Raw genomic sequence first — 23,702 nt, forward strand, 5'->3', positions numbered from 1 at the left:
GCCGCCATCCACTGCAAGCATGCAATATGACTCTTTCATTACCATTCCATTAGAGACCCGAGATGGGAATTTACATCCACGTCAGAGCATTCACACAATTTGTTAACATCTGTTTGGCGTGCAAATTGCTTGTTGCATGTGCTGGGAGAGTTTTTTTTTGTTCACAATTGGATTTCCACCTCAAGCAGCTCTCCTATTAATGCCTTCTAAATCATTGATCCCAGGGAAATGAGTATTTCATCATCACAATTAACAACATGTCGGGCTGCTGTGTCAATATTGGCACACTGAGGTAGATTTATAGAAGGAGGAAAAAAATCCTGGTGAAATATTTGCTGACAATGTGTATAATCGTTAAATTGATTAATTTGCACACTCCATGTCTCTCCAAAAAAGACACAACCACTTTCATGTGATGGATTAATAAAAAAAAAAAGATAATTACAATTCTGATAAATGGGCTGTACTGGAGTCATACAAAGAAAGAAAGAAAAACAAACCAGGTCACGGAAGTGAGGTGCTTTATCGATCAACAAGGTACTGGATTAAAACACTTGTGAATCAGACACAGCACAGCACAGGTTCAAGGTGTTGCATCATGATGACACCTTCACACAGATGAAAGTGCAGACTTCAAACTGCATTGGAGTCTTTAAACAGTGTAAATTAGTGATTAAAGCCAGACTTATGATAAGTAATATTACACCACGCATTTTCATGATGGAAGGAGACGAATTTGCTTGCACAGTAAAAGTAAATTCATGCAACAAAACATGACACTGTCGTTCAGTTCATTCATTCATTTTCTACCGCTTTTTCCTCACGAGGGTCGCTGGGGTGCTGGAGCCTATCCCAACTGTCTTCGGGCGAGAGGCGGGGTACACCTTGGACTGGTTGCCAGCCAATCACAGGGCACATATAGACAAACAACCATTCACACTCACATTCATACCTATGGACAATTTGGAGTCACGAATTAACCTAGCATGTTTTTGGAATGTGGGAGGAAACCGGAGTACCCGGGGAAAACCCACACATGCATAGGGAAAGCATGCAAACTCCACACAGAGATGGCCGAGGGTGGAATTGAACTCGGGTCTCCTAGCTGTGATTCCTGCGTGCTAAACACTCATCGACCGTGCAGCCTATTGAAGACCTGTATGCATGAAATAACATGTATATACGTACATACATATACATATACACAGTTCAGTTCAGTTCAGTTCAATTTATTTGTCTCCCTTCGGAGAAATTTGGTTTAGAGGCAGGGTCGTCCGTCTGGTAGAAAAAAAGGGTAAACAAACACTGCCGCCATTTGGATAACTGACTTTCAGAAACAAAACGGTCTTTGAAAGACCGAAAGGCCCTATTCTTTTCCGTGGCTGCTACTTAGGCTTCTTCATCGGACACATTATTTGTTGTGTAGAGTATATTCCTGCTTTTTGGTGGGGTAAAAATGTCTATTTTTGACAAATCCAAATGCCATTGTTCACTTGTGACACAATCCAGGTTTGAAATGTGCCTCACACACTTATTACACCCATTAAAAGTACGAAACGTACAGCTACTCACCACTAATGAATGTAAGCTGATCTATGAAGAGATGGAATCGGGAGTCGTGGTGTAGCCTGTAGCATGGCCGTCAGGCTAGCACTGGGGGCTATCTGTCTGATATCTGTCTATTTCTCCAGGACATGTATACGTAATTCACACTGCTTGTCTGCTGTAATTCTGTTGTAATTCCAGTAACCACTTACCGTCACGTATTCACTTCTTTTTTTACCTCGCTGCGAGTTTTGCAGCCAGACTGAATTAAAGATTGAAGCTAGTGCTAATGAAGCCAAAAAAAATCTAGTCAATCGTCACATTTTGTTTGAGTCATTTCAACGTTTATCATAGTTAATTAGTTCCAGGCCCGACTGGGATAAGTGAATTTCCGCCAAGTAGCATTCCTGATTTATAAATGGACTATATTTCATGGACAACCTTCTAAATATGTTTTTAACATGATGTTATTGTTTATTTGAACATTATTAGATCCCACTAGACATGAAATAACACCCATATAGTCACCGTACGTGTGCCACCCTCTTCTCACCCAGGTTTTCGATGGAGAAGTATCTCTGCTTGCTGTCAACACGAACTGTCTCTGCATAGGGACTTCCCACTCCGTAGCCAATGATGTAACCTCGAACCAGGATGTTGGGACTGATTGGAGGAGTCCAAGACATGATGATGCTGTTGGGAAGTGGTCTGACATGCAGCGAGCTGGGTTGGTCTGGAACCTGACTCTCTGTCAAAAGACAAACAAAAACATGTTCATTTGCTTGTTTGTTCAGTCTTTGATTTTCTGGCTCACGGTCTCGTTAGCCCCGCCTTGTCCCTAACGTGCCATCCGATTAGCTCTTTGTCAGCAATTGCTATCACCATCTGTGTCTCGTGTACGTAATTAGCCGGAGTGTATTTAATCTCTATTAGGTGTGCTGAGAACATTGTTTTGTAATACTTGCTTGTCCCTGTGGGTCTTGTTGACCTTGAAAATTAACAGTCCTTCATTGTTACCAGTTGCTGACAGTTTATTTTGTAATCCACCCACAAAAACGTTAGGGTACATTGTGGAGTTCTGTATTTTGTCTTCCTGTGATATATTTTGTGTTTGGATGAAGCAATGATGCACACCTGCAGCCATCAGCACAAAATGCATTCTTTGTATTGAAACTATTATTACTGGTACTATTACTGGTACTACCACTGCATTCCGAATACAGTAATCCCTTGCTACTTTACACTTCGAATTTGCCTCTATCATGATTTTCCAAACAATGTTAATTCATAAATCATCCCTGTTGTGGTTGAATCATTGTTGAATATGGCCTATTATTTGTTTAAGCAAATTTAACGTATTTGTTGCTTTAATTAAATTTCCAACCATATAAGTAGCTAAATATAGTAATTATTGTAAATGTATTACTTATGTCTTAAATGTAAACACACCGGCCAATGGATCGGCGGCAGTTTCCTTAATTTTGGCAATCGGCTGATCCTTATAAATTAAATGCTTAAAATTAAAGCTAGTGGGAGCAAAGAGCGAGGCAGTGGTTGGCTTTTTTAGTGCTTATGAGCAGTGAAAAGAGCAAAGCAGCTACAAGGAAATAGTGTGGCGTTCATGGCATTGGACGACCAGCCATTTTGGTCAAAGACTCAAAAAAAGGTCTGCAGTGTGACCTGCTGTCAAAGTTTTGTTTGTTTTTAAAATGTGAAAAATAAAACATTAAAGGAACTGATGTCATTTATTATTGAGAGAGAAGTTATTATTTTTTTTTTGTTTGTTTTTTTTAACACAGTACCTGCTCTGTTACAAACCACTAATGCAATGCCGGGCGTACAAAAACTGTCCTCTGGATTTTGGGCTTTGCTCTTGCTTCTGACAGCTGTGGCTAACATATTCTAACAACGTTAGCTTCACATTAAACCCCAATAAAGCCTGTCACTTTGTGTTAAAACGCAGCACCAGATTATATCAGATTAGCCTTCTCCGGGTCTTTGGGGAAAGATGCTCCCTTTCACTTCATTGAGTGATAATCCATTGTAACTAGATTAGGGCCTTTGTCCCACCGTGCAAATACAGTTATCTTGGATTTTTTTGGTTAGTTGTTAGTTTTTCCCCTCAGCACAGTTACTACGACTTTTTTTAACTCTTTGTATAGATGCACAAAAGCAGCATTTTAGCAATAAACTATTTTGCTGATTGAATGTAATGTTTTCAGTTTTGGATAAGATTTCCTTTAACACGTCTTGCTTTTAGAAAGCATCTCCCAGGGACTCCGCATGCATCATTTATATGACTCAATAATTGTATTTTTTTCCCTTTCATTCATTCCCCTACTTCCAGACGCCGAGCCTCCTTCCACGTGTCTTGGCCTTTAAACTGCTAAATATTTATGAGCCTGTTGGGATAGCGGTGGTATTTACATTTAGTTTCACAGATCAGTGCATTCACACAAACATATGCACGCACACACACACAGACACACACATACACATACACATACACATGCACATGCACATACACATACACACTACCACTCTGTGATTTCTCACCATCCAAATCATTCTCAGGTGTCTCAGCGGTATACCAGTCACTAGCTGGACCTGTTCCATTGGTGGTCATGGCGGCTACTTGGAAACTGTACTGACTGCCCTTCTCAAGACCTGGAGAGAGAAAGAGAAATGACATTATAGAGTACATCCATTCATTTAGTTCTATACCGCTTACCAGGTCCCAGTCATAGGTGAGATGGAACTGATCCCATCTGACTTGCCAGTCACAGAAACAACCATTCACATCTATGGACAATTTGGAAATTGGACTATGGATGGTTGCATGATGCAATAACTACCCTTTTTGGTAATGTGAGTATAAAGGCGATTATAGGGGTGTTATTTCATGTCAAGAGGGCTCTAGTAATGTACAAATTGTATTTAGAAGGTTGTAAACAGGTTTTGTATGCTCTAAATCCAAATATATTCCATTTATAAATATTCCTGCTGTGCAGAAATTCATTTATCACGGTCTGGAATCAATACATCGCCAAAAGGGTTGCTAAGGAAACCAAGGTCAGAGCTACAGAGATGATTTTGTGTATGACAGCAGCTGAACAAGATTGTTAAATCGTAAAGCAGAGCACAAATCAAGGTTCCTCCGTGTCAGCACGGTATGTCAGCAGCTTCATGTCAAGTAATGCATTGTCATCCTTAGATGATGAACATGATGTGATTTACTGATTCACGCTCAGGGGACCAACAGCATCGTCAGACCACATCTCCATATGAGAGATCAACTTACAGTAATTAACTGGATTTGTGGTTTATCTTGATTTGGGGATTGAGGCGGGGAAAGAGGGTTAAAAATGCCCTGAGGCAGATGAGGACTTAACGATGCTCTGGAGGAATACAAATAGTGGTTATTATAGATTGGTACATTTGCAAAGTCCACACACGAACAAAGAGAATGTGCAAACTCCATAGAGAGCTGTTCAAATGGGGATTTGAACCCAAATCGCCTGACTGTGGCACATACCAATCACTACGCTACCATGCTGTTGTCACCACTTCTCAAGAAGTCACTTTTGGAATCTAGTATTTTTCCACAGGAAAAGTCATTTATACATGTAATTCTTTCCTTCCTGGGATATTCCCTCCACTTGGTTAACTGGCCACTGTCTTTGGTCTGGGACTTGATCTTGCAACCCAAGATTCAAAGCCCTAGTCCTCCTATCTATACAATCTATATCTATACTGCCGCCCTGAATGCCACTTGGATTAAGGTTGTGTCCAAAGATGTGGTGTGGTTAAAATTTACTCTGGGGTGTGACTCTTTTTTCAAAAATATATTGGTTAATAAATCATTGCTGTTTCGTATTTAAGCAGAAAAATGCCCAACTTAAGTAACATACAAATACAATGCATTCAGAAGATGCATTCCAAAATGTGGTGATGATATGTAATATTCTACACTGGTCACTAGGTGGCAGTAATGTTACTTGAATGTCTGTGAGACACACAAGCATCAGACTTGGATGGCTGGAAAACATACTTTTCATTTTGGTTTGCATGATTGACAACAGGCACGATTGTAAGGAATGGCGGCTAAAATGGCTAAAACTCAACTTTGAACCCCCCATGTCACATTCTTTCCACCACCACCCCCCCCCCTCCACTCAGCTTATGTCTTATGTGTCTTATTTCATGTTATTATAGTTACTATATTGAGTAATACCAGTGTGACCATAGCAATGTTATTTATTGTCTAAAAGGCTCTAATTATGTCAAAAACATATTTATAATGTGTTGTAACCATGAAAATATTCCATTTATACATAAGGAATCTCTCCTAAATTATAACTGTCAGGTCTGGAACTGACTAAATGCAATAAATTAGGGAACACTGAATTAGCATAAACATGAGATATTGATTAATCATCTGTATTGGTTTATCTGTCGTTAAGGATTGGCGTGCAAATGATGCAACAAGCTTGCTAGATCAGTATGTGTGGAATTATAGATGTCCGCTGACGCTGTGCAAACTCCACACAACAAACAGACGGCAACCATGAAGCATCATCTCACTGATAAGTCACACCACACAGTCAGCAAGAACCCAAAGATAAAATGATTGTATTTACTATTCTCTTTTGTCATTGGCTGAGACCGGGATCCCTTTACTGTAATTGAATGAACTGCGCCAAGAATGAAAATAATGAAACGTGTGTTACTAAAGATTTAATCTGCTATTCCTCCTCCCTCTTTCGAACCTCAGACAGTCAACGGGGATGATTACAGGCGACAGCTACACTTACATGACAACACTCACACTCACTCACCTGCCACTGGGAAATGAATTATTCGGCGAACAGTGAAATGAAGATAACCATCAGTGTAAAAAAAAAATAATGATATGACAAGGAAGATCAGCTTCTTCTCAATCCTGCAAACCTTAGATTGAAATAACAGCTGGCGGCAGTATAAATGAGACGCTCATGCAAATACATACAGTAGACGTGAATTTATGCAAATGCAATTTATACTTCACAGATGAAAAGAAAACAAAACCGACTGAGTGCACCCAGTGTGAACCAAAATTCAAGTTTAAAAAAGCCAGAGGCTATGGAATGTGTTAAGATCTGTATTTCCCTGTCTCATCCTCTGCTCTTGCCCTCCAGTCATGTCATGTTTGTATGTGTGCTGTCAGTCAGGGTGTGGCCAAAGCTCTGCCGCCGCTTACCACCTTTTTACCCTGCTTGCAACTGATTGCCACACTCTTGTGTGCGGTCCTGCCATTCAACAAGCGTTTTCTTGAAGTTGTTCACATACTGCTACAGAAATATCAGTATTGATGGATGCACGCCATAATATTGAAGTTTGAGGACAGTTTTGTTTATGATAATTAATTGGTTCCACATTTGACCGTGATAAGTGAATTTCTGCAAAGTAGAATTCCAATGGAATATTTTTGAAGTGCATAGAAAACCTGTTTACCACCTTCTTAATATGCTTTTGCCATTATCAGAGCCCTTTAGACATGAAGTAACACCCCTATAGTCACCTTTGCACTCGTACCAATAAGTAGGCACAATAAGAGAAAATAAGAGATAATTAAGATTTAATAAAACACTACTCATGCGTGTTGCTATAAATGTGAAATGTGAAAGTGGAGTGAGGGACAGGTAGGAAGTGACACTGGGGGATCAGAGTTGAGTTGTGGTTTGTATGTAAACCCAGTTTTCCCAGTTAATTTTCATGTAAACCTGCAATAAAAGCCTGTTGTTTCAGCAATCAAGTCTGGTACTTGTGTGTCTCACCAAACATTACAGTGGCATTATTGACACTAAGGACAAGAGTAGAGTACTACATACTGTATTACAGATATCTCAAACGTTTTAGCCTATCAACCCAATACAAACGTTTGGCTTCAGATCCGATCTGATTTAGAGTCCGAGCCGATACTTTGGCAATGTTACAATGGATTTTCATTCATTCATTCATTCATTTTCAACCACTTTTCCTCACGAGGGTCGCGGGGGTGCTGGAGCCTATCCCAGCTGTCTTCGGGCAAAAGGCGGGGTACACCCTGGATTGGTGGCCAGCCAATCACAGGGCACATATAGACAAACAACCATTCACACTCACATTCATACCTATGGACAATTTGGAGTCGCTAATTAACCTAGCATGTTTTTGGAATGTGGGAGGAAACCAGAGTACCCGGAGAAAACCCACGCATGCACGGGGAGAACATGCAAACTCCACACACAGATGGCCAAGGGTGGAATTGAACCCTGGTCTCCTAGCTTATAATAGATTTTGAATATGAAAATCTTTTTAACCAGTGACTAATGTAAACACGGTAACCCATTTTTAATGCTGCTTAGAATGATTCGTACATTCTAAAAGACGGCAAAACGCCACAGGAAAATGGGCTGGCTGTCCAATGCAATAAATGATGTGAATGAATTATCAATACCAGACATGAATAGAAGGCATAGGATGAAATAAGATCTGCTTTTTCCTTCTTCTTTTTAGACGTTGAATTGTGCAAATATGACTATGTGATGTTCCTGAATGTAACTTATAAACCATAACATATTACTACAGATTACTGCTATTTGGCTAACCTGATATTACTTATTTATTCAACGCAGAGAGTCTCACCTGTGAACAGATACCATAGGTTGTTTGGCTCAATGGCCTCCTGATCTCCACGGCGCCCCGTCTTCCTATATTTGATCTTGTAAGCGCTGATGATGCCATTCTGTGCGCCCCGTGGAGGTGGCTGCCATGACACTTTGATGCTCTGAAAGACAGTAAGGAACAATACAAACTGTAACTGGAGAACAATACAAAGAGGGGCTATGTGTGGCGCTGACTGGATAGTCACCCCCCAAAAAATTCAACCACTTGTGTTTTCTGTCTGCTTATTCAATGTATTATATTACCAAGAGAAAGCATTCACTTGCTGCTGTATACTGTACACAATGGGATAAATAAGTACTTGATCCGCTGTTGAGAAGTATTTATGTGAAAAATAAAGAATTATGTATTCCACATTATAATTCTCTCCTTTATCTCTCTTTATGTATATACAGTAAAGTCTCGTTATATCGATATTGTTGGGAGTCGGAAAAAATATCGATATAACCGGACTGTCGATATATCCGATCCTGCGGGCAATAATAAGTGGGCAATAATGCACTGTACTCTATACTATAGAACAATGTCGAGCAGCTTAAATCAATCTTTGCTGAAGGATTTCAATACCAAAAAAGAACACGGCGAACGGCTGCTTCCAGTCAACTTTATTTTTCACACTTCCACCACCAGAGCGCAGCACACACACCGATTCCCGCACTTCCTGGTTCACAGGTCATGCTCAACCCGCCCCACATAGCTAACCAAACACATGCCTGCAACAGAAGAACCAACTGACATACATAGCATACACACCTATTCCAACGAAGACACAAGCGTACAAATACATGTATTTAATTGTGTTGTATTCAGATATCTTTTTATCGCTTGCAATAATCACTGTTTTTCATATGTACATGCTGGCGTTCGTTGGTTCTTCTGTTGCAGGCATGTGTTTGGCCAGCTATGTGGGGCGGGTTGAGCATGACCTGTGAACCAGGAAGTGCGGGAATCGGTGTGTGTGCTGTGCTCTGGTGGTGGAAGTGTGAAAAACAAAGTTGACTGGAAGCAGCCGTTCGCCGTGTTCTTTTTTGGTATTGAAATCCTTAAGCAAAGATTGATTTAAGCTGCTTTTGTATCGATATAAGCAGACCAAATTGGCTGGCGGGAGATGAAAAGGGCATCGTAGTAACCGGATTATCATAATAACCGGGTATCGTACTAACGGAACTAATTATATCATAAAAGACTAGAAATTTGCCGGGAAATGAAAATAGTATCGTAATAAGCAGTAATTCGTTATAACCGATATCGATATAACGAGACTTTACTGTATATTTTTTCACTGTCTTTCCACCACCTATGAACTAGTAACTATTATAGTATATACATATGTACATAATGTATATATACATAAAGATACATAGGTATACATTGGTTATATATTTCAGGCTTTAATTAAAGAAGAAAACATTTGGACAGCAGGGATTCCATTAAAAACGCTACAATGTTTCACAGTGACAGGGAGGCAATAGAAACGGCAATGACCTTGTTAACCAGGCTAACCTTTAGTGCTCCCCCGCACCCGTTTGTCAAACCTTGACGCACATACACTCCTAAATTTCACTACATCTCTGTAGCCTTATACCAACCACCACAGCTACTGCATCGCTGTTTTGATTTATTGCAATGGAGAAAAAATAGTTATGTTTCTGCCAAGTTCCACAGGTTATATTGTTTCATCCCTATCACAATTTTTATAGAACTTTTATAGTAGTCTTTTTCTATCCTATAAGGGAGATTAATTTTAAATCAAAGGAGTGTCAAATGGTCAGCAGACGTGCATATATGGCAGATTTCAGTGGATCTGAAAACATGTGATAATTGATAGATTTGGATGTACTCGTGTACACACGGCGTCAAGCACATTCACATATCTGTTTGTGGATGGCACCACACAAATGGATGTTGCTCCCCAACAGGCCAATGAGCATTTAAAAAATCCAGTCAATGTCACGATGACAGTGGCCACAGAGGAATTCATTTAGCATGCACCTGTTCCCTCACCCTGCTAATTGATTACAGCAGAACTGATTAGGGATGGGGGGGAGGGGGGAGGGCAGTCGCGAGGAGAGAAGATGTTGTACATTTGCCAAATTCCTTCATATTCTGTCTTCCCCTCTCCGACCCCACCTCCCCTCCTCCCTGGCGTCAGTGTGCACTTCATTAACTAATTAGCCACTGTGACAGCACACAGTTGGATGTGTGGTCTCCATGGAAACAACAGTAAATACATGGATGAACATCTCCCACAGAGCCAGGCAGTGGCACCTCGGCAGTCACAAAAAGGGAAAACAATCAGAGAAACGCTACCAATAAAATATCTATCTCTGGCCACGTTAGGTACACCAACATAATTAGGCTGCAAGGAATAATATCCATCTGCACGTGCCGACGCATGCTCAACTGTGTTTCTTTATTATGTGGCGAAATTGGCTTCTGTCAGCAAAACAAATATTTGTTTAACAATGTCATTGGGTCCTACAGTCACAGTTTGGGGTATAATAGCATAGTTGGTCCCGTGGTTGCGAACGTGCTCGCATACCTTAATTAAAAAGGACATTTTGGTCAATAAACACAAACGCTGTAAATCAGTGCCCACGATTGCAGTGTGTGCCGCAGCCACACCGAGGAAGTCACTTATTAACTTACTGATTTTAGAAATAAAGGGTTTGTATATATTCTTTCTACGTGTCATTATGGATTATCCTAACTGATCTTTTTTGCAGTACCTCTAGCGCATGAAGTGTACTTTTATAGTTATTTCCACATATCTACACACAATAAGATATGCCAATACCAGAGAGCAGTGGGTATGACATGTTTTTTGATCGAGGACTTTTTTCACCTGAAGTCGGCTGGGATAGGCTCCAGCATGCCACCGCGAATGAGTGAGCATAAGCAGCATAGGACATGGATGGATGGACCACTTTATGTTATATATTTTTAATTGTGAACCCCGGAAATGTATTTTTGTTCACCCTTTCAATGTCTACTGCATCAATTTTTATTTGTGCATATGTATCCTTTCTGCTATTACCAAATAGTTCCACCAAGATAGTCTGTTTTAATCAAACTATCTTTTTATTATAGTTAATTCATTTGTGACATTTTTAGTAGCTTTTGTGTACTTTTTCCCAAACAAGACAGTAGTATTGTCTGCAAATAATACTAGCTTTATGTCTATGGTAAGTTTACAAATGTCATATAGATTGAACAGTACTGACCCCCTTGGTATATTTAAGCATGTCGAAGTATATTCTCCTTGCTTCACATATTGCATATTCTGTTTGATGGATAACTTTCAACCCAATTCAACACTAACCCTCCAATTCCATACCTTTCTAATTTTGTAGTTACACCTTTATGATTGTGTGGAAATCTTTAGTGAAATCCGTAAATACTGCAGCTCTGCACTTGGTAAATATGTTATCAATTTGTAATATTTTTGTTATCCCTCATCCATCTTCATTCCATAATGTGTTATAATTCTTGAGATGTTTTCCAAGATTGCTTATTGTATATTTTCCATAATATTCCATTCCAGCTCCATACTCACACATCATTCTCTTTTGTGGCTTAGACGCAGACATGTTCATCTGATGCTTTCCCCTCCGGGCGGCTGCAAATATAGGAGCATTGTAGCTACCGCCTTGTCCTGCATTCTGGGTGATTCCATGTTTTCAAACTGCTCAGCACCTCTGTTCTGGTTTTATGATCACAAAGTGTGGCCAGGAAGAAGCCAAATCGGATTAAAATTTAACTCTAGTCTGTAATCCTAACTAGTTTTGAGCATAAACTGAGAGTTGATGCAGAAAGACCAGATGGGAGAGATCTAGTCTGTAGTCCTGACCAATAAATGATATTATTCTTCCTCAGTGGAGTTGCAGGAAGCTGCAGCATGTTCACTGATGTGAGCTGTAACTAGTTCTTGAGAACAGCCTAGAGCTGACCTGTCTTTGAGCATGAACTACTGTACTTGTACCATTCAGATTGCCTTGAAGACGTTTGGCCTCTCCTCCCGACAGGCTTCATCAGTTCATGCTGAAAGGCTAGATGCTGTAGCACTGCTAAAATAGAGTGGCCCACAGTCACGGCCACTTTTATTGATTTTAATGAGTTTCACATTAGGCATTTCTATTTGTTCTTTGGTCAAATGCCAATTTACATTTAATGGGGGACCAACCACAGTTGCAAATCTACGTATTTCCATACTGTATGATATTAGTGCTTTTAGTTGTGTTGTCACTGAATGGCCTCTCAGATCAATTAAGTCAACAGTTATTTCTTTTATGCGTGTTATTTGCAGGTGTGGCCTTAGGCTTTACTGAATGTGGAGTTGTGTTCATGTGCATAATTTCTTCATGAAGAGAATAACACAAGTGTCGGGCGGGGCTGCTGTTTTGTATTCAAATGCATCTGGCATTATAAAAGGCAATGAATGGTAAATGTAAAATGTAATTCCATTTGCAGCATTGTTAATGGCAATGCCTTCAATGCAGAGAGGAAAGAAGGGTTTTTAAACATGAAAATACTGCTGTGTACTCTGTGCTGTTGTAGTAGTCTACCGGATGGATGCATAAATAACTTCTGAAAAAAATAAGACAACTAAACAGATAGGATATACTTTTGTCTTTTGTTTCAGTATACAGACCTGGACTGAGTGCAGCATTCTAAACACATGACCTGTTTTTATTGACTTGCACACACACACACACACAACCACACAAGCGATCAGGTGAGTAAACACTCCCAGAATTCAATCTGTGATTGTTTGTTCATGTCCTCTGGGTGAAAGCTGCAATCACATCAGATGTGCTGCCGTGTGTGCGCGTGTGGGTAAGAAGAGGGTGGACAGTCTCTCTTTGCACCAACACAAAGTAGGAAGATCAAACAAACGCTGACTCTTCCTACTCCTTTTCTGACAAGTTGAAAAGGACATCCTTTTAGCACTTTATATTGCAAAATATAGCAGATATAATAAAATAAGTCATTTCGGACATAAATGAGACTCGTGCTCGTCAGTGTTACCAACTTGGCAATTTTGTTGCTGGATGTGGCGGCATTCCAACAATCCCTATTTTTGCAAAAGGGACGAGTGACAAATGCCGCATTTTTATGCCGCCGTGGGGAGTTTTCTAATATGGTGGGGGACCTATTGTGCTTTTTCCACTTTCTGACCTATGGATGTAGTTTGAATGTTGTACAGTAAACCTCGGATATATCGGACTCGGATATATCGGAAATTCGCTCACAACGGATAGATAAAAAAGAACCAATTTTTCTGTAACGCATTTCCAATAAAAATTCATTGCATGTATCGGATTTTTTATAACGGATTTCGCCTATTTCGGACAAAATCTCAGGTCCCATTCCAATTTCCCTCGCATATATCGGATGGCCGCATCGTGGCCTTTGATCCATCTTTGATCCATGTTCACAGCCAAAGCTGAAGATTATAACATCTTTTTATGAATTACAGACATGTACATGAGCATGTACAACGAAATTAAATAAATCACATGCTATTGAAATGTATGGGAACTTGCCGACTTGTCAATAGCATGTGACGTCATTATCGTTTGCGTTTACGTTTATCGTTTGGTTTCTAAACCTCGCTAATAGCAACAAGAAGGCATTTCTACAGATTTGAGAATTTTTTTTTTTCTTCGTTGTACATGCTCATGTACATGTCTGTAATTCATACAAAGATGTTATAATCTTCAGCTTTGGCTGTGAACATGGATCAAAGAAAGTTCCCCCATGGCATTGCGCGTCCGTGTAATAAATGTGGCAGACATTTTCCGGTATACGCATATAACGGATTTCGCTTATATCGGACAAAACCAGTGGGAACAATTGAATCCGATATATCCGAGGTTTACTGTATTTTCTTGTTAAACGATGCCAAAGTTTCTGATAATGAGGTTTGCACATTTGGAAGTGAGCGCTGAAAAACGTTTGGGATGGCTCAAAGTGCTGGCTTTCAGAGGGCGTTGCAAAACTGTTCTTTTGTGATGTCACAAAGTACCAGGCTTCCTTTTGGGTGTGGCTGTAGGTGCTCTGCCCTCCTCCAAACTCTGCTTCTCTGTTTACGAGGTAAGGTCAAGCATAGTTATTGGAACTCTGGAGATCTTTCAAGGGCATTTAACACGTCATTTGACTGTGGGACGAGACGGACGTGCTGTGCGTCCACGGTGGTGGAGAGAACCACAGTGCTCACTGACGTCTGGAACACGGTTGTCCCGCAAAAAAACGTGTAATGACCACATTTCCTCTACCAATGTTGTGCCAAGATCAGGGTCTACCATCGGGGGGGTTGTGTTCCTATTGTGTTTAAGTACAACGTAGCAAGACTGTGGCAGCTTCCACTCAAAATTTTGTGTTTGTGTCAACTATCTATGCAAAAAAAAATCAAGAACTTCAGATTAATCCTTCAATTACTGCACCTCCACTGTCACCTCCCTCTCTCTCTCCTCGTCTGTATCCCTCGTCTCCCTCTCTGGTCACCTGTCTCTCTCTCTTGAGCAGGCAGGCAAAACAACACTGCACAGCACTGTCTTGTCAAATGCAAAGCGTACATTAAGAAAAAAAGTTTACCAAGTAACTTTAGAAACACATCGAAATACAGTAAAGTCTCGTTATATCGATATCGGTTAAAACAAATTACTACTTATTACGATACTATTTTCATTTCCCGGCAAATTTCTAGTCTTTTAAGATATAATTAGCTTCGTTAGTACGATACACGGTTATTATGATAATCCGGTTACTAGGATGCCCTTTTCATCTCCCGCCAGACAATTTGGTCTGCTTATATCGATACAAAAGCAGCTTAAATCAATCTTTGCTTAAGGATTTCAATACCAATAAGAACACGGCGAACGGCTGCTTCCAGTCAACTTTATTTTTCACACTTTCACCACCAGAGTGCAGCACACACAGCGGAAAACACCCGTCCCTCGCGCCTACCCCTCCGGGTGGCAACACCTTCCCTATCAATAGTTCCGGGGTGAATTATGTTCCGGGGTGAATTATGTATGTCCCGGTAACCGGTAATCACTACAGCGTAAGTTTATTTTTATTTACTGTAGTACAAAATGTATTGTAGTACAAAAGCATGCTAGATACGCAATCCATGAACTCAAGGAGAAAATTACATGCCATATCAAAAAATCCGCCCACTTTTAATGCAGTTCGGCGCAGCATCGGATATATGGATAGTCCGGTTATATCACTATTTTTTCCGACTCCCGAGAATACCGATATAACGAGACTTTACTGTAGAGGCGAGCTGAGGAAAACCTAATAAAGTGGAAGCAGTGCGACCAATGTCACACAAGCTGTTTTCAACTTGCCATTGGACCATGGATGTGAATGAGGCACCACAGATCTGGTCAAGTCTGGTAAAATAATAATAACTTACCCTTGACAGCACAACATCTAAGGTGATGTTCTGGGGAGAAGCACTGGGTACTGCATATAAAAAGACAAAAACACATCAAAATAAATCACAGTAGGCAGCATCTAATTTCTGATACATGCACATACATAGAAAAACAGGCAGTCATTAAATTATAATTATTCTGTTGCCCAGGCAAAGACCCGAGACCCACTGAACCAGAAGTTACAGATACTTCGAGAAAAAACTGCATCTCACGTTTATGATATAAGTGTTTTATATTATTATGAACTTTGGTCTTTCCTCTTTTGTCCCCATTTTTGTCCTCAAATTCTGAAATTTCTGAAATAATAAAATTTTCTTCTTCTAATATTATGACTTTGTTCCCATATTAAAACATTTTCTCCAAGGTAATAAAAAAATAAATACAAATTTATTTTGTTTGGTTTGTTTCTCATAATATTGGGACATTCTATGCTACTAAAATGGCATTCATTTTTCTATGTTATTCTCGTAATAATACCACTTTTTTCTCATCAGATTACAACTTTTTACGCTTAATACTGTGACATTATTGTTGTAAAATTACTACTTTTTTCCATGAAAATCCAAATTTTCATGGAAAAATCCAAAATTAAATTCTAAAATTTTCATTTAGGTTTTCACATTAACAATATTTCGACGGGGTCAAAGGCGTGGCCATTTGAAGCTTATTTTTATTGTCCTGCAGCACAATGTAAAAATATGCAAGTCTATAAAAAGAATGTCCAAAAATTGTGTGCACTAGTGAAATAAATTGATGACAATTATAAATAATTGAAGGCCAAAGCTGGATTATCCATCAACTTAAAGGTAGGGTTAATGTTAGTGTCATTTGGAAGAAAAATATATGTTAAAAGTATGAAATTATCACCGATACATGATGAGAATGAATGTCTCAACATTGCATTGAATACAATTTCACTTCCTGTAATTAAAATTCAATTCAACATCTTGTCAATTCAAATTCAAATTCAAATTCAAATAGAATTTTGAAATTCCACTGATGGTCATGTTGAATGCCTGACACGATGAACAAACATGAACCAAGCACCAACAGTTATCACAGTCGTCGGCCAGGCAGAGCATACAAAGGCTGCACAGAAAGACCTGAATTCTAAGTGCTCCTGCAGCACAGAAGTCTCCTGTTCATTCGCACATCACGGCTTCAACAGTGTGTGACTAAGCATGCTCACATGACCCAAACAGGAGAGAGCTTTCCTACGAGGTCACCTTCCTACATCTTCAGGGACGTACAAGCTTTCTGATGCTACAGATTTTATTCTCCTTACTTGCGTGTGTGCCCCTCATGTCAGAATCCATGGGGTGATGTGCTGTCGGGTTATGTCGGGGCTGTGACCAGAATGCCTGGAAGAGTCAAGATGATGTGATCGCTGACACCTTAAGCGAAACACGTTGCCATGACTTCCACTAGTCAAAGGCAGGACTGCATTGCATTGAAGCATGAGGGGACGTGTAACAATTTACACTTTACATGTGTGGGAAGTTGGTAGGTACATGAATACATGTACTGTCACACTCCTAGTGAGGACTGGACTGGAGTTTGGTTACCTGGGTGCTGAACAGACATTGTTTGGGTCACATGATCACCATCCATCAAAAGCGTGACATGAAATGGGAAGCTGACAGACTGACGCTCTGACAACATTTAGCCAGTACAATCTGGCACATCAGCAAAACAACACTTGACAGGTGTTGCTGCAGATGTGGGCCGCCACATCATTTTATGTCTCCCTCAAAGGCCTGGGAATAATGTGTGTCAATCATGCATTTCACCTTTTTCATTCCAAGTGTATTTATTCTTTCATTTAGACAGTCAAATTGTACTGTTCTATATTTGAATATGATGCAACAAGATATTCCAAGCATTTTGTTAATAATAAATAATAAACACTTCAATGTCTGCTTGTCAATCATCAAATGCACGGTCAATTATGTATTAATTGTATATTCATATTAGGGTTGAGCCGCTGTTTGTCTATATGTGCCCAGTGATTGACTGGCGACCAGTCCAGGGTGTACACCGCCTCTCGCCTAAAGACAGCTGGGATAGGCTCCAGCACGCCCGCGACCCTTGTGAGGATAAGTGGAAGAAAATGAATGAACTTGGGTTGGGTGATATTTCTTTATATACCGGTATACCAGTATACAGTCTTCCAATGATAACAACATTTTGAGGAGAAGGAACGTTTGTGAGAGGAAGTGTAGAAAACACTACACCGCCTCCTACCGAATTAATCAGGTTGAAATGGTGATAAACACCGGCGAAGGTTGGTGGTACCTCGGAGAGTGAATCAAAGCTGGTGGGGTTAGCTTAGTTTAACATGCTAGTGTGCGTATCTTGCGCTAGATGAGTATATCTTCACTGTTTTAATGTAAAGGCCGTTTCACAATTCTCCCACAAGTGTGCAGGTTCTGAGTGGAGACAGGAAGCACATTTATTCTTGGACCCAATTTGTCGTATCCTCAACACACAAAAGACATAGTACTGACCTTCAAAATAAAAGCGCTCTCACTGTGTAAACAGGAGTGTCATTAAAAAATATCTTACATTTGCATTTGGAATTTCATGGGTGACTACATCTTCCTTCATCACAAGCACAGGCATTGCAGTTTGTTGACGATTTAGTAGCAATGTGTGCAGAGGCTGACATCCCATTAGAAAAGTTAGCCAATAAATAATTTACAATTTACAATTTGCAACAAGTGTATTTCATTATATGGGTTAAAATTTGTAGCTTTTTATGATAAGACTATGTTAATTTAAATTGTATATAATTTAACACTTGTAGAAACATTTGTTTCTACCTTTTACCGATCTTTAGTAATCATAATATATCATGATTAATAAGTAATAAGTTTAAAATTTTCAACAAAAAATTAAAAAAAAAAATGGAAAAAAAGCTTTGTGAAAAAAAAATTTCAAACATAACTTTCAATTTGGCACAAATTTAGCCATACATATTTAGCCGAAATATCTGAACAATGAACCATGAAATATTTATGAACTGAACTTGCATTAAAATTTCCCTTCAATGCATAATTTGGTGCACTTTACACGGGTCCATGCTTCTTGACTTCTCACTTGCTGTGGAGTACTCTATTACATGAGAAAGATGCATGCCGGACTCTTTTATCATGCACTTCATGCTTGACCCTGCAGTAAACATGATCGCTTATCTTGTGCTGTTGCACCTCATGTTGCAATTCATGCAAAAAAAATGTAAATGAGGTATAAATATGTCTTTGGGATTGGGCATTTGGGTTAAAAATATATATAAATACATCTTTGGGAGCAAATTAGTTTTTTTTTCTTTTTTAAAGCTGGAAATGAAAAAAATGCATTTGACCTGTAATAAGTAATAATATGAGTGTGAAGTTGTGAGGTCCCGTCTTGCCTGAATCTGTCTACCCTTGCCCTGGTTCCAAAAAACTCTCCATCACAGGATTGAACGTCTGTAGAGACTGGTGTTAGGCCACCTGAAAGTCATAACAGGTCCACTGGTAGATCCCCTGCCGTTTGCTTACCAGCCAAACAGGCGTATTGAGGATGCAGTGAACATGGGGCTGCACTACATCCTGAAACTCAGGAACATATGTCAGAATGCTGTTTGAGGACTTTAGTTCTGCCTTCAGCCCAACTCATTGCCCCCCCCCCCACCTGTCAGTTGATCATCAGCTTCCTGACTGACAGGAGGCAGCAAGTGAGGCTGGGGAGCATCATATCCAGCTCCTGGACCATCAGCATTGGCACACTCTCTCCTCTTGCCTTTTCCCCGTCTATACTAATGACTAGTCCTTGGGCAAACCAGCTGTGAAACTGCTGAAATTTGCAAATGACACCAGTGTCATTGGCTTCACCAGTGACACTGGTGATGAATCTGCAAATGACATGAGGTGGACCATTTGGTCTCCTGGTGTGTTCACAACAACCTGGAACTGAATCCGCTAAGCCTGTAGAGATGATAGTGGGTCACACCATTCCCCTTTACAATTTTCAACAACATTCTGTCTACAGTGGACTCCTTCTGATTCCTGACCTCGACCATGTCCAAGGACTTGAAGTGGTCCTCCTACATATACACAATACAGAAAAAGGCACAGCAGAGGACGTACTTCTTGAGACTGCTCAAGAAGATCAAGCTGCCTAAGGAATTGCTAACAAGCTTCTACATGCAATAATACAGTCCGTTCTCCACACCTCCATCACAGCAACAGACTGCAATGGACAATCAGGTCCGCAGAGAAAACCATCTGCCTGTCCTCCATATTGAGATGAACTTTACCGGTCCAAAAAGAGTAAAGAGTGCAGGCAACATCTCTTCAAACCACTCACAAGCCACCCACAAACTGTTCAAATTTCTTCCCTCCGGTAGGCGATAGAGTACTCTTCACCAAAACAATCAAACAAAAGAACTGTTTATTTACCCTGGCTGTCAAACTACTGAAGACCTAACCTCGACCCCAACCCCCACTCCCACCAACAAGTTGACCTGTGTATACTACCAATCACTATTATTTGCACATAGGTGCATTGCTCTGAATTTGTAACCAGTACATTTCAAATACCATAATAATAATCATTCTAGAACTATGTAAATATGTATAGTAGTATTGTCCTTATACGTAAACTTATCTACTTTGTAACAGAGAGCAATGTCAAATTCCTGGTGTGGTAACACACATGGACAATAACACTGACACCATTGTCCATGTGTGTTACCACACCAGGAATTTGTGGTAACACACATGGACAATAACACTGACTCTGATTCTGGTTGGGAAGAGAAAAAAAAAACAGTGATCAAAGTGATATAACAATGATGATGGTTGCAATAATGCAGAAAATTACAATTTCAATGTTTCAGTTTCAATGTAGTCTGTCCAACCACCAACCTGATTAACTGTCTATAACTGTCTTTATCTGTTGATTCAGCTGTTCATTCTGTGTGTGTGCGTGTGTGTGTGTGTTTGTGTGTGTGTGTGAGAGGGAGAGATAGAGAGAGAGAGTGAGCAACATAATTAGCCTACAAGTCTTGGTTATCACTGAGCGACAGATGCGGAGATGCACAATATGGTCACTCAAATCCCTGTGTGCTGCCACTGCAGCGGGATGCATTATATTAGTTTATTTTCTATGCATGCATGTTTATTTACGACAACTTACTTACCTATCCAAGGACCACTTAAGAATTCAGATTGAAATTAAAATACTTGTCATACTCATACAAGAGACAGAAATTAAAGAATACTAATATTAATGCTTTAATTGAGATTTAGTTCAATAATGCAAAATCATATTCGTCCAGTCGGTGGCAGTTTGGGGCATTATGCATACTGAAAAGGCAGTGCCTGTTAAACATCAGCTGGTCTACCACCACCCCCACTAATCAGCCAGTCATTGCTTAATTATTTCTTTGTTCTCCGTCTCCTACTTTGTCTCTTTCGCCTTATATGTATAACTATTGTTGTTACCCCACTATGCAATTTCCATTCCCACACGTTCCAACAGTTCTGATCTTTTTGACCTCACTGGTGGGCCTACGCACATAAACGTACTTTCAGACTCAGAGTCAGATTTAGAACTATTTTCTCATGTGCCTGTCAGATTTTGACGACTCCAGCAGTCCCCGTCCATTGTCCTCACATAATCAGTGAGCTAATTTTAATTTTTTTTAATTTTTAATCACATAGGCTAACCGCTGACCTTTACATGGGCACCTGTTTGGTCATCTACACTGGACTACCATGGGGTAGCTAACTGAGTGTGGTCTGTCATGGTCCTGGTCCCAATCACATTCTTCGGCGGCAGTCTATTCACCCAGTCCTGGGTCCAGTAGTGCAGCATCTCCTCAGATAGCCTCACCCCCAGTGACCGTGGCTAACCATCCAAATCGTTACCCTGCAATAATAGACACTTTAGTCCATGTCAGACCGACCAACAAAGTCCACCGTTCAGGCACCCATCCTTGTTTATTGGCAACCAAAGGTTCCCTGAAATCGGTGCCCAAGCACCTCACCAAACAGAGGTCAGGTCATCTCTGGCTCTTGCATCCATTCCATACGATGTCTAAGGTTGGATCACCTCCAGCTCAAGTACAACACCAAATCGAGGTCAGGTCACTTCCTGTTCCTGCTCCACAGCATATTCAGGTCCCATTCCACAAGGGTTTGAGGTTGGATCACCTCCGGCAACAAACCAAGGTCAAGTCACAGATGAAAGCACCTCCAGTTCCTGTTCCAAATTTGTGTACATAGTGGTGCCTGTCACCTCCAGTTCCTTTCCCAGTTCCACGCCAGCTCAAGGCACTGTCCTGCTCGTTTGCAATGGCATATGACTCCTCCTACTCCCCCTTGGCCAAACACCCAGAGGGGCGTCAACACTGCTGGACTTGCAGTCCCGGCTGTCCCCCGAAGAGGCTACAATGATGAAGTGAGGCTTACCATCCGAGCAGACCCCTTGGGTTCCTCATCTGGTTCTTTTTTTTCTTTGGACTTTTGGACCTGTGCTTTGTATTTTGATCTTTGGAATTAAACATTTTTTGAGCAACATTCCACTTTCACCTGACTGATTCTCAGCAATTGGGTCTACCATGCATCACCACCAAATTCCTTAACTAATTTTATGTTATTTATGACAACTTACCTATCTAAGCACGACTTGGGACTTATATATATATATATAGACACTCACACACACATTCATGCGTCCATGTATGAACTTTATTAAGGTATCAGGCTGAGAAGATTTTAATTAAAGACCCAATGTCATAATTGAAATGACTGACAGCAGAAAAGCACAACACTGAATTGGGCAACACACACACACACCACACATCAAAATAAGCCACCAACCGTGAAGGGTCATATATAACAGATCATACACATCAATGGCCATGTTTGTGTGCTCAGTTGATTTATTATGGTATGGTATTATTTATTATTATGCTACTAATTTGGTAGAAATGTCTGCATAAACTGGTTGGTTGAAGGTTTAAATAACATGTTGATAACATCTAGTTATCAATAGCAGATAAATGAAGAGTCACAGCACTCACCATCTGATTGGGTGGTGACCATGATGCTCTCTGAGGTGGGTCCAGGTCCAAAGCGGTTCACAGCCAAAACGCAGACCACGTACTGAGTGAATTTATTCAGTCCCTCCATCTTGTAGTTCAGTCCACTGACATTGACAATCTGAACACAGACAATTTATAGGACTTTAGACTTCTTCATATACTGACAAAGGCCAGCTACACCTACAGTCCTCTAAAATATCAATTATGCGTTAATTGATATGTCTTGGACTGGATTTACAACAGATCTTTTGAGTGAAAAAATTAAGATTTCTCTAATGGGAAGTGCGTGACACATTGCCTGCAGACAGATCGCTCATATTTCATAATTCCAAGCCAGACGTCGTACACCAATGTACATCTTTTCGAATGACTCTGTTTTACTATGTACACCATCTTGGTTCTCAAACAATATTGGGGTTAACATTTTACCGTTTGGTATGTTGATAGCATGTACGTTTGTTTACTCAGCCGACTTGGATCACACGCAAATTTCAAGATACCTAGTAAACAATAACAACAATAAAATGGTATTAATAAGGTAAACTCAAATACGAATGTGAAACAAACAGTCCATATGTCCGCATATCATTCAGCGGAATCGAGCGCCTGAACAAAGAATTTGACGTGATTCAGTCTTGTCACATTATTAATACACTGCGTGTGTCCAGCTGTGTTCGTAATGTGTCTTTAGTACAAAATGTGCTCTCAACTGGCACCCCAAGTCATCGATCCCCACCTCTGTGGTCGGTCTATGTCAGCGGTTGACTGTAGTTCTTTGCTAACTAACACAGGTTTCTGCTTTTCGTATTGATCACGGCTGCAGAGTAACCCGCAATGGAGCCATATAAATTTACTAGTATCAGGTACCAGCATTTTGATAAAGAATGCTCACGGAAATTCAGCTCAAAATATAG

At 40.2% G+C, this 23,702-nt stretch overlaps 1 protein-coding gene across 2 annotated transcripts in view; it reads right to left on the reverse strand.

The window, feature by feature from the left end:
- Positions 1–23,702, reverse strand: part of dcc (DCC netrin 1 receptor) — a 278,014-nt gene that overhangs the window by 80,738 nt on the left and 173,574 nt on the right. For both annotated transcript variants that reach the window (XM_058057936.2, XM_078799161.1), the window contains exons 11-15: positions 22,768–22,906; positions 15,674–15,723; positions 8,212–8,353; positions 4,102–4,212; positions 2,099–2,293 (exon numbers count right to left, since the gene is read on the reverse strand). In XM_058057936.2, coding sequence (XP_057913919.2) covers positions 2,099–2,293; positions 4,102–4,212; positions 8,212–8,353; positions 15,674–15,723; positions 22,768–22,906 — 637 coding nt within the window. The remainder of the gene's footprint in view (positions 1–2,098; positions 2,294–4,101; positions 4,213–8,211; positions 8,354–15,673; positions 15,724–22,767; positions 22,907–23,702) is intronic.

Source organism: Doryrhamphus excisus, linkage group LG19 (assembly GCF_037039965.1).
Source record: "Doryrhamphus excisus strain RoL-2023G ecotype Guam linkage group LG19, RoL_Dexc_Guam_v1.1, whole genome shotgun sequence".
Lineage (NCBI taxonomy): Eukaryota > Metazoa > Chordata > Actinopteri > Syngnathiformes > Syngnathidae > Doryrhamphus > Doryrhamphus excisus.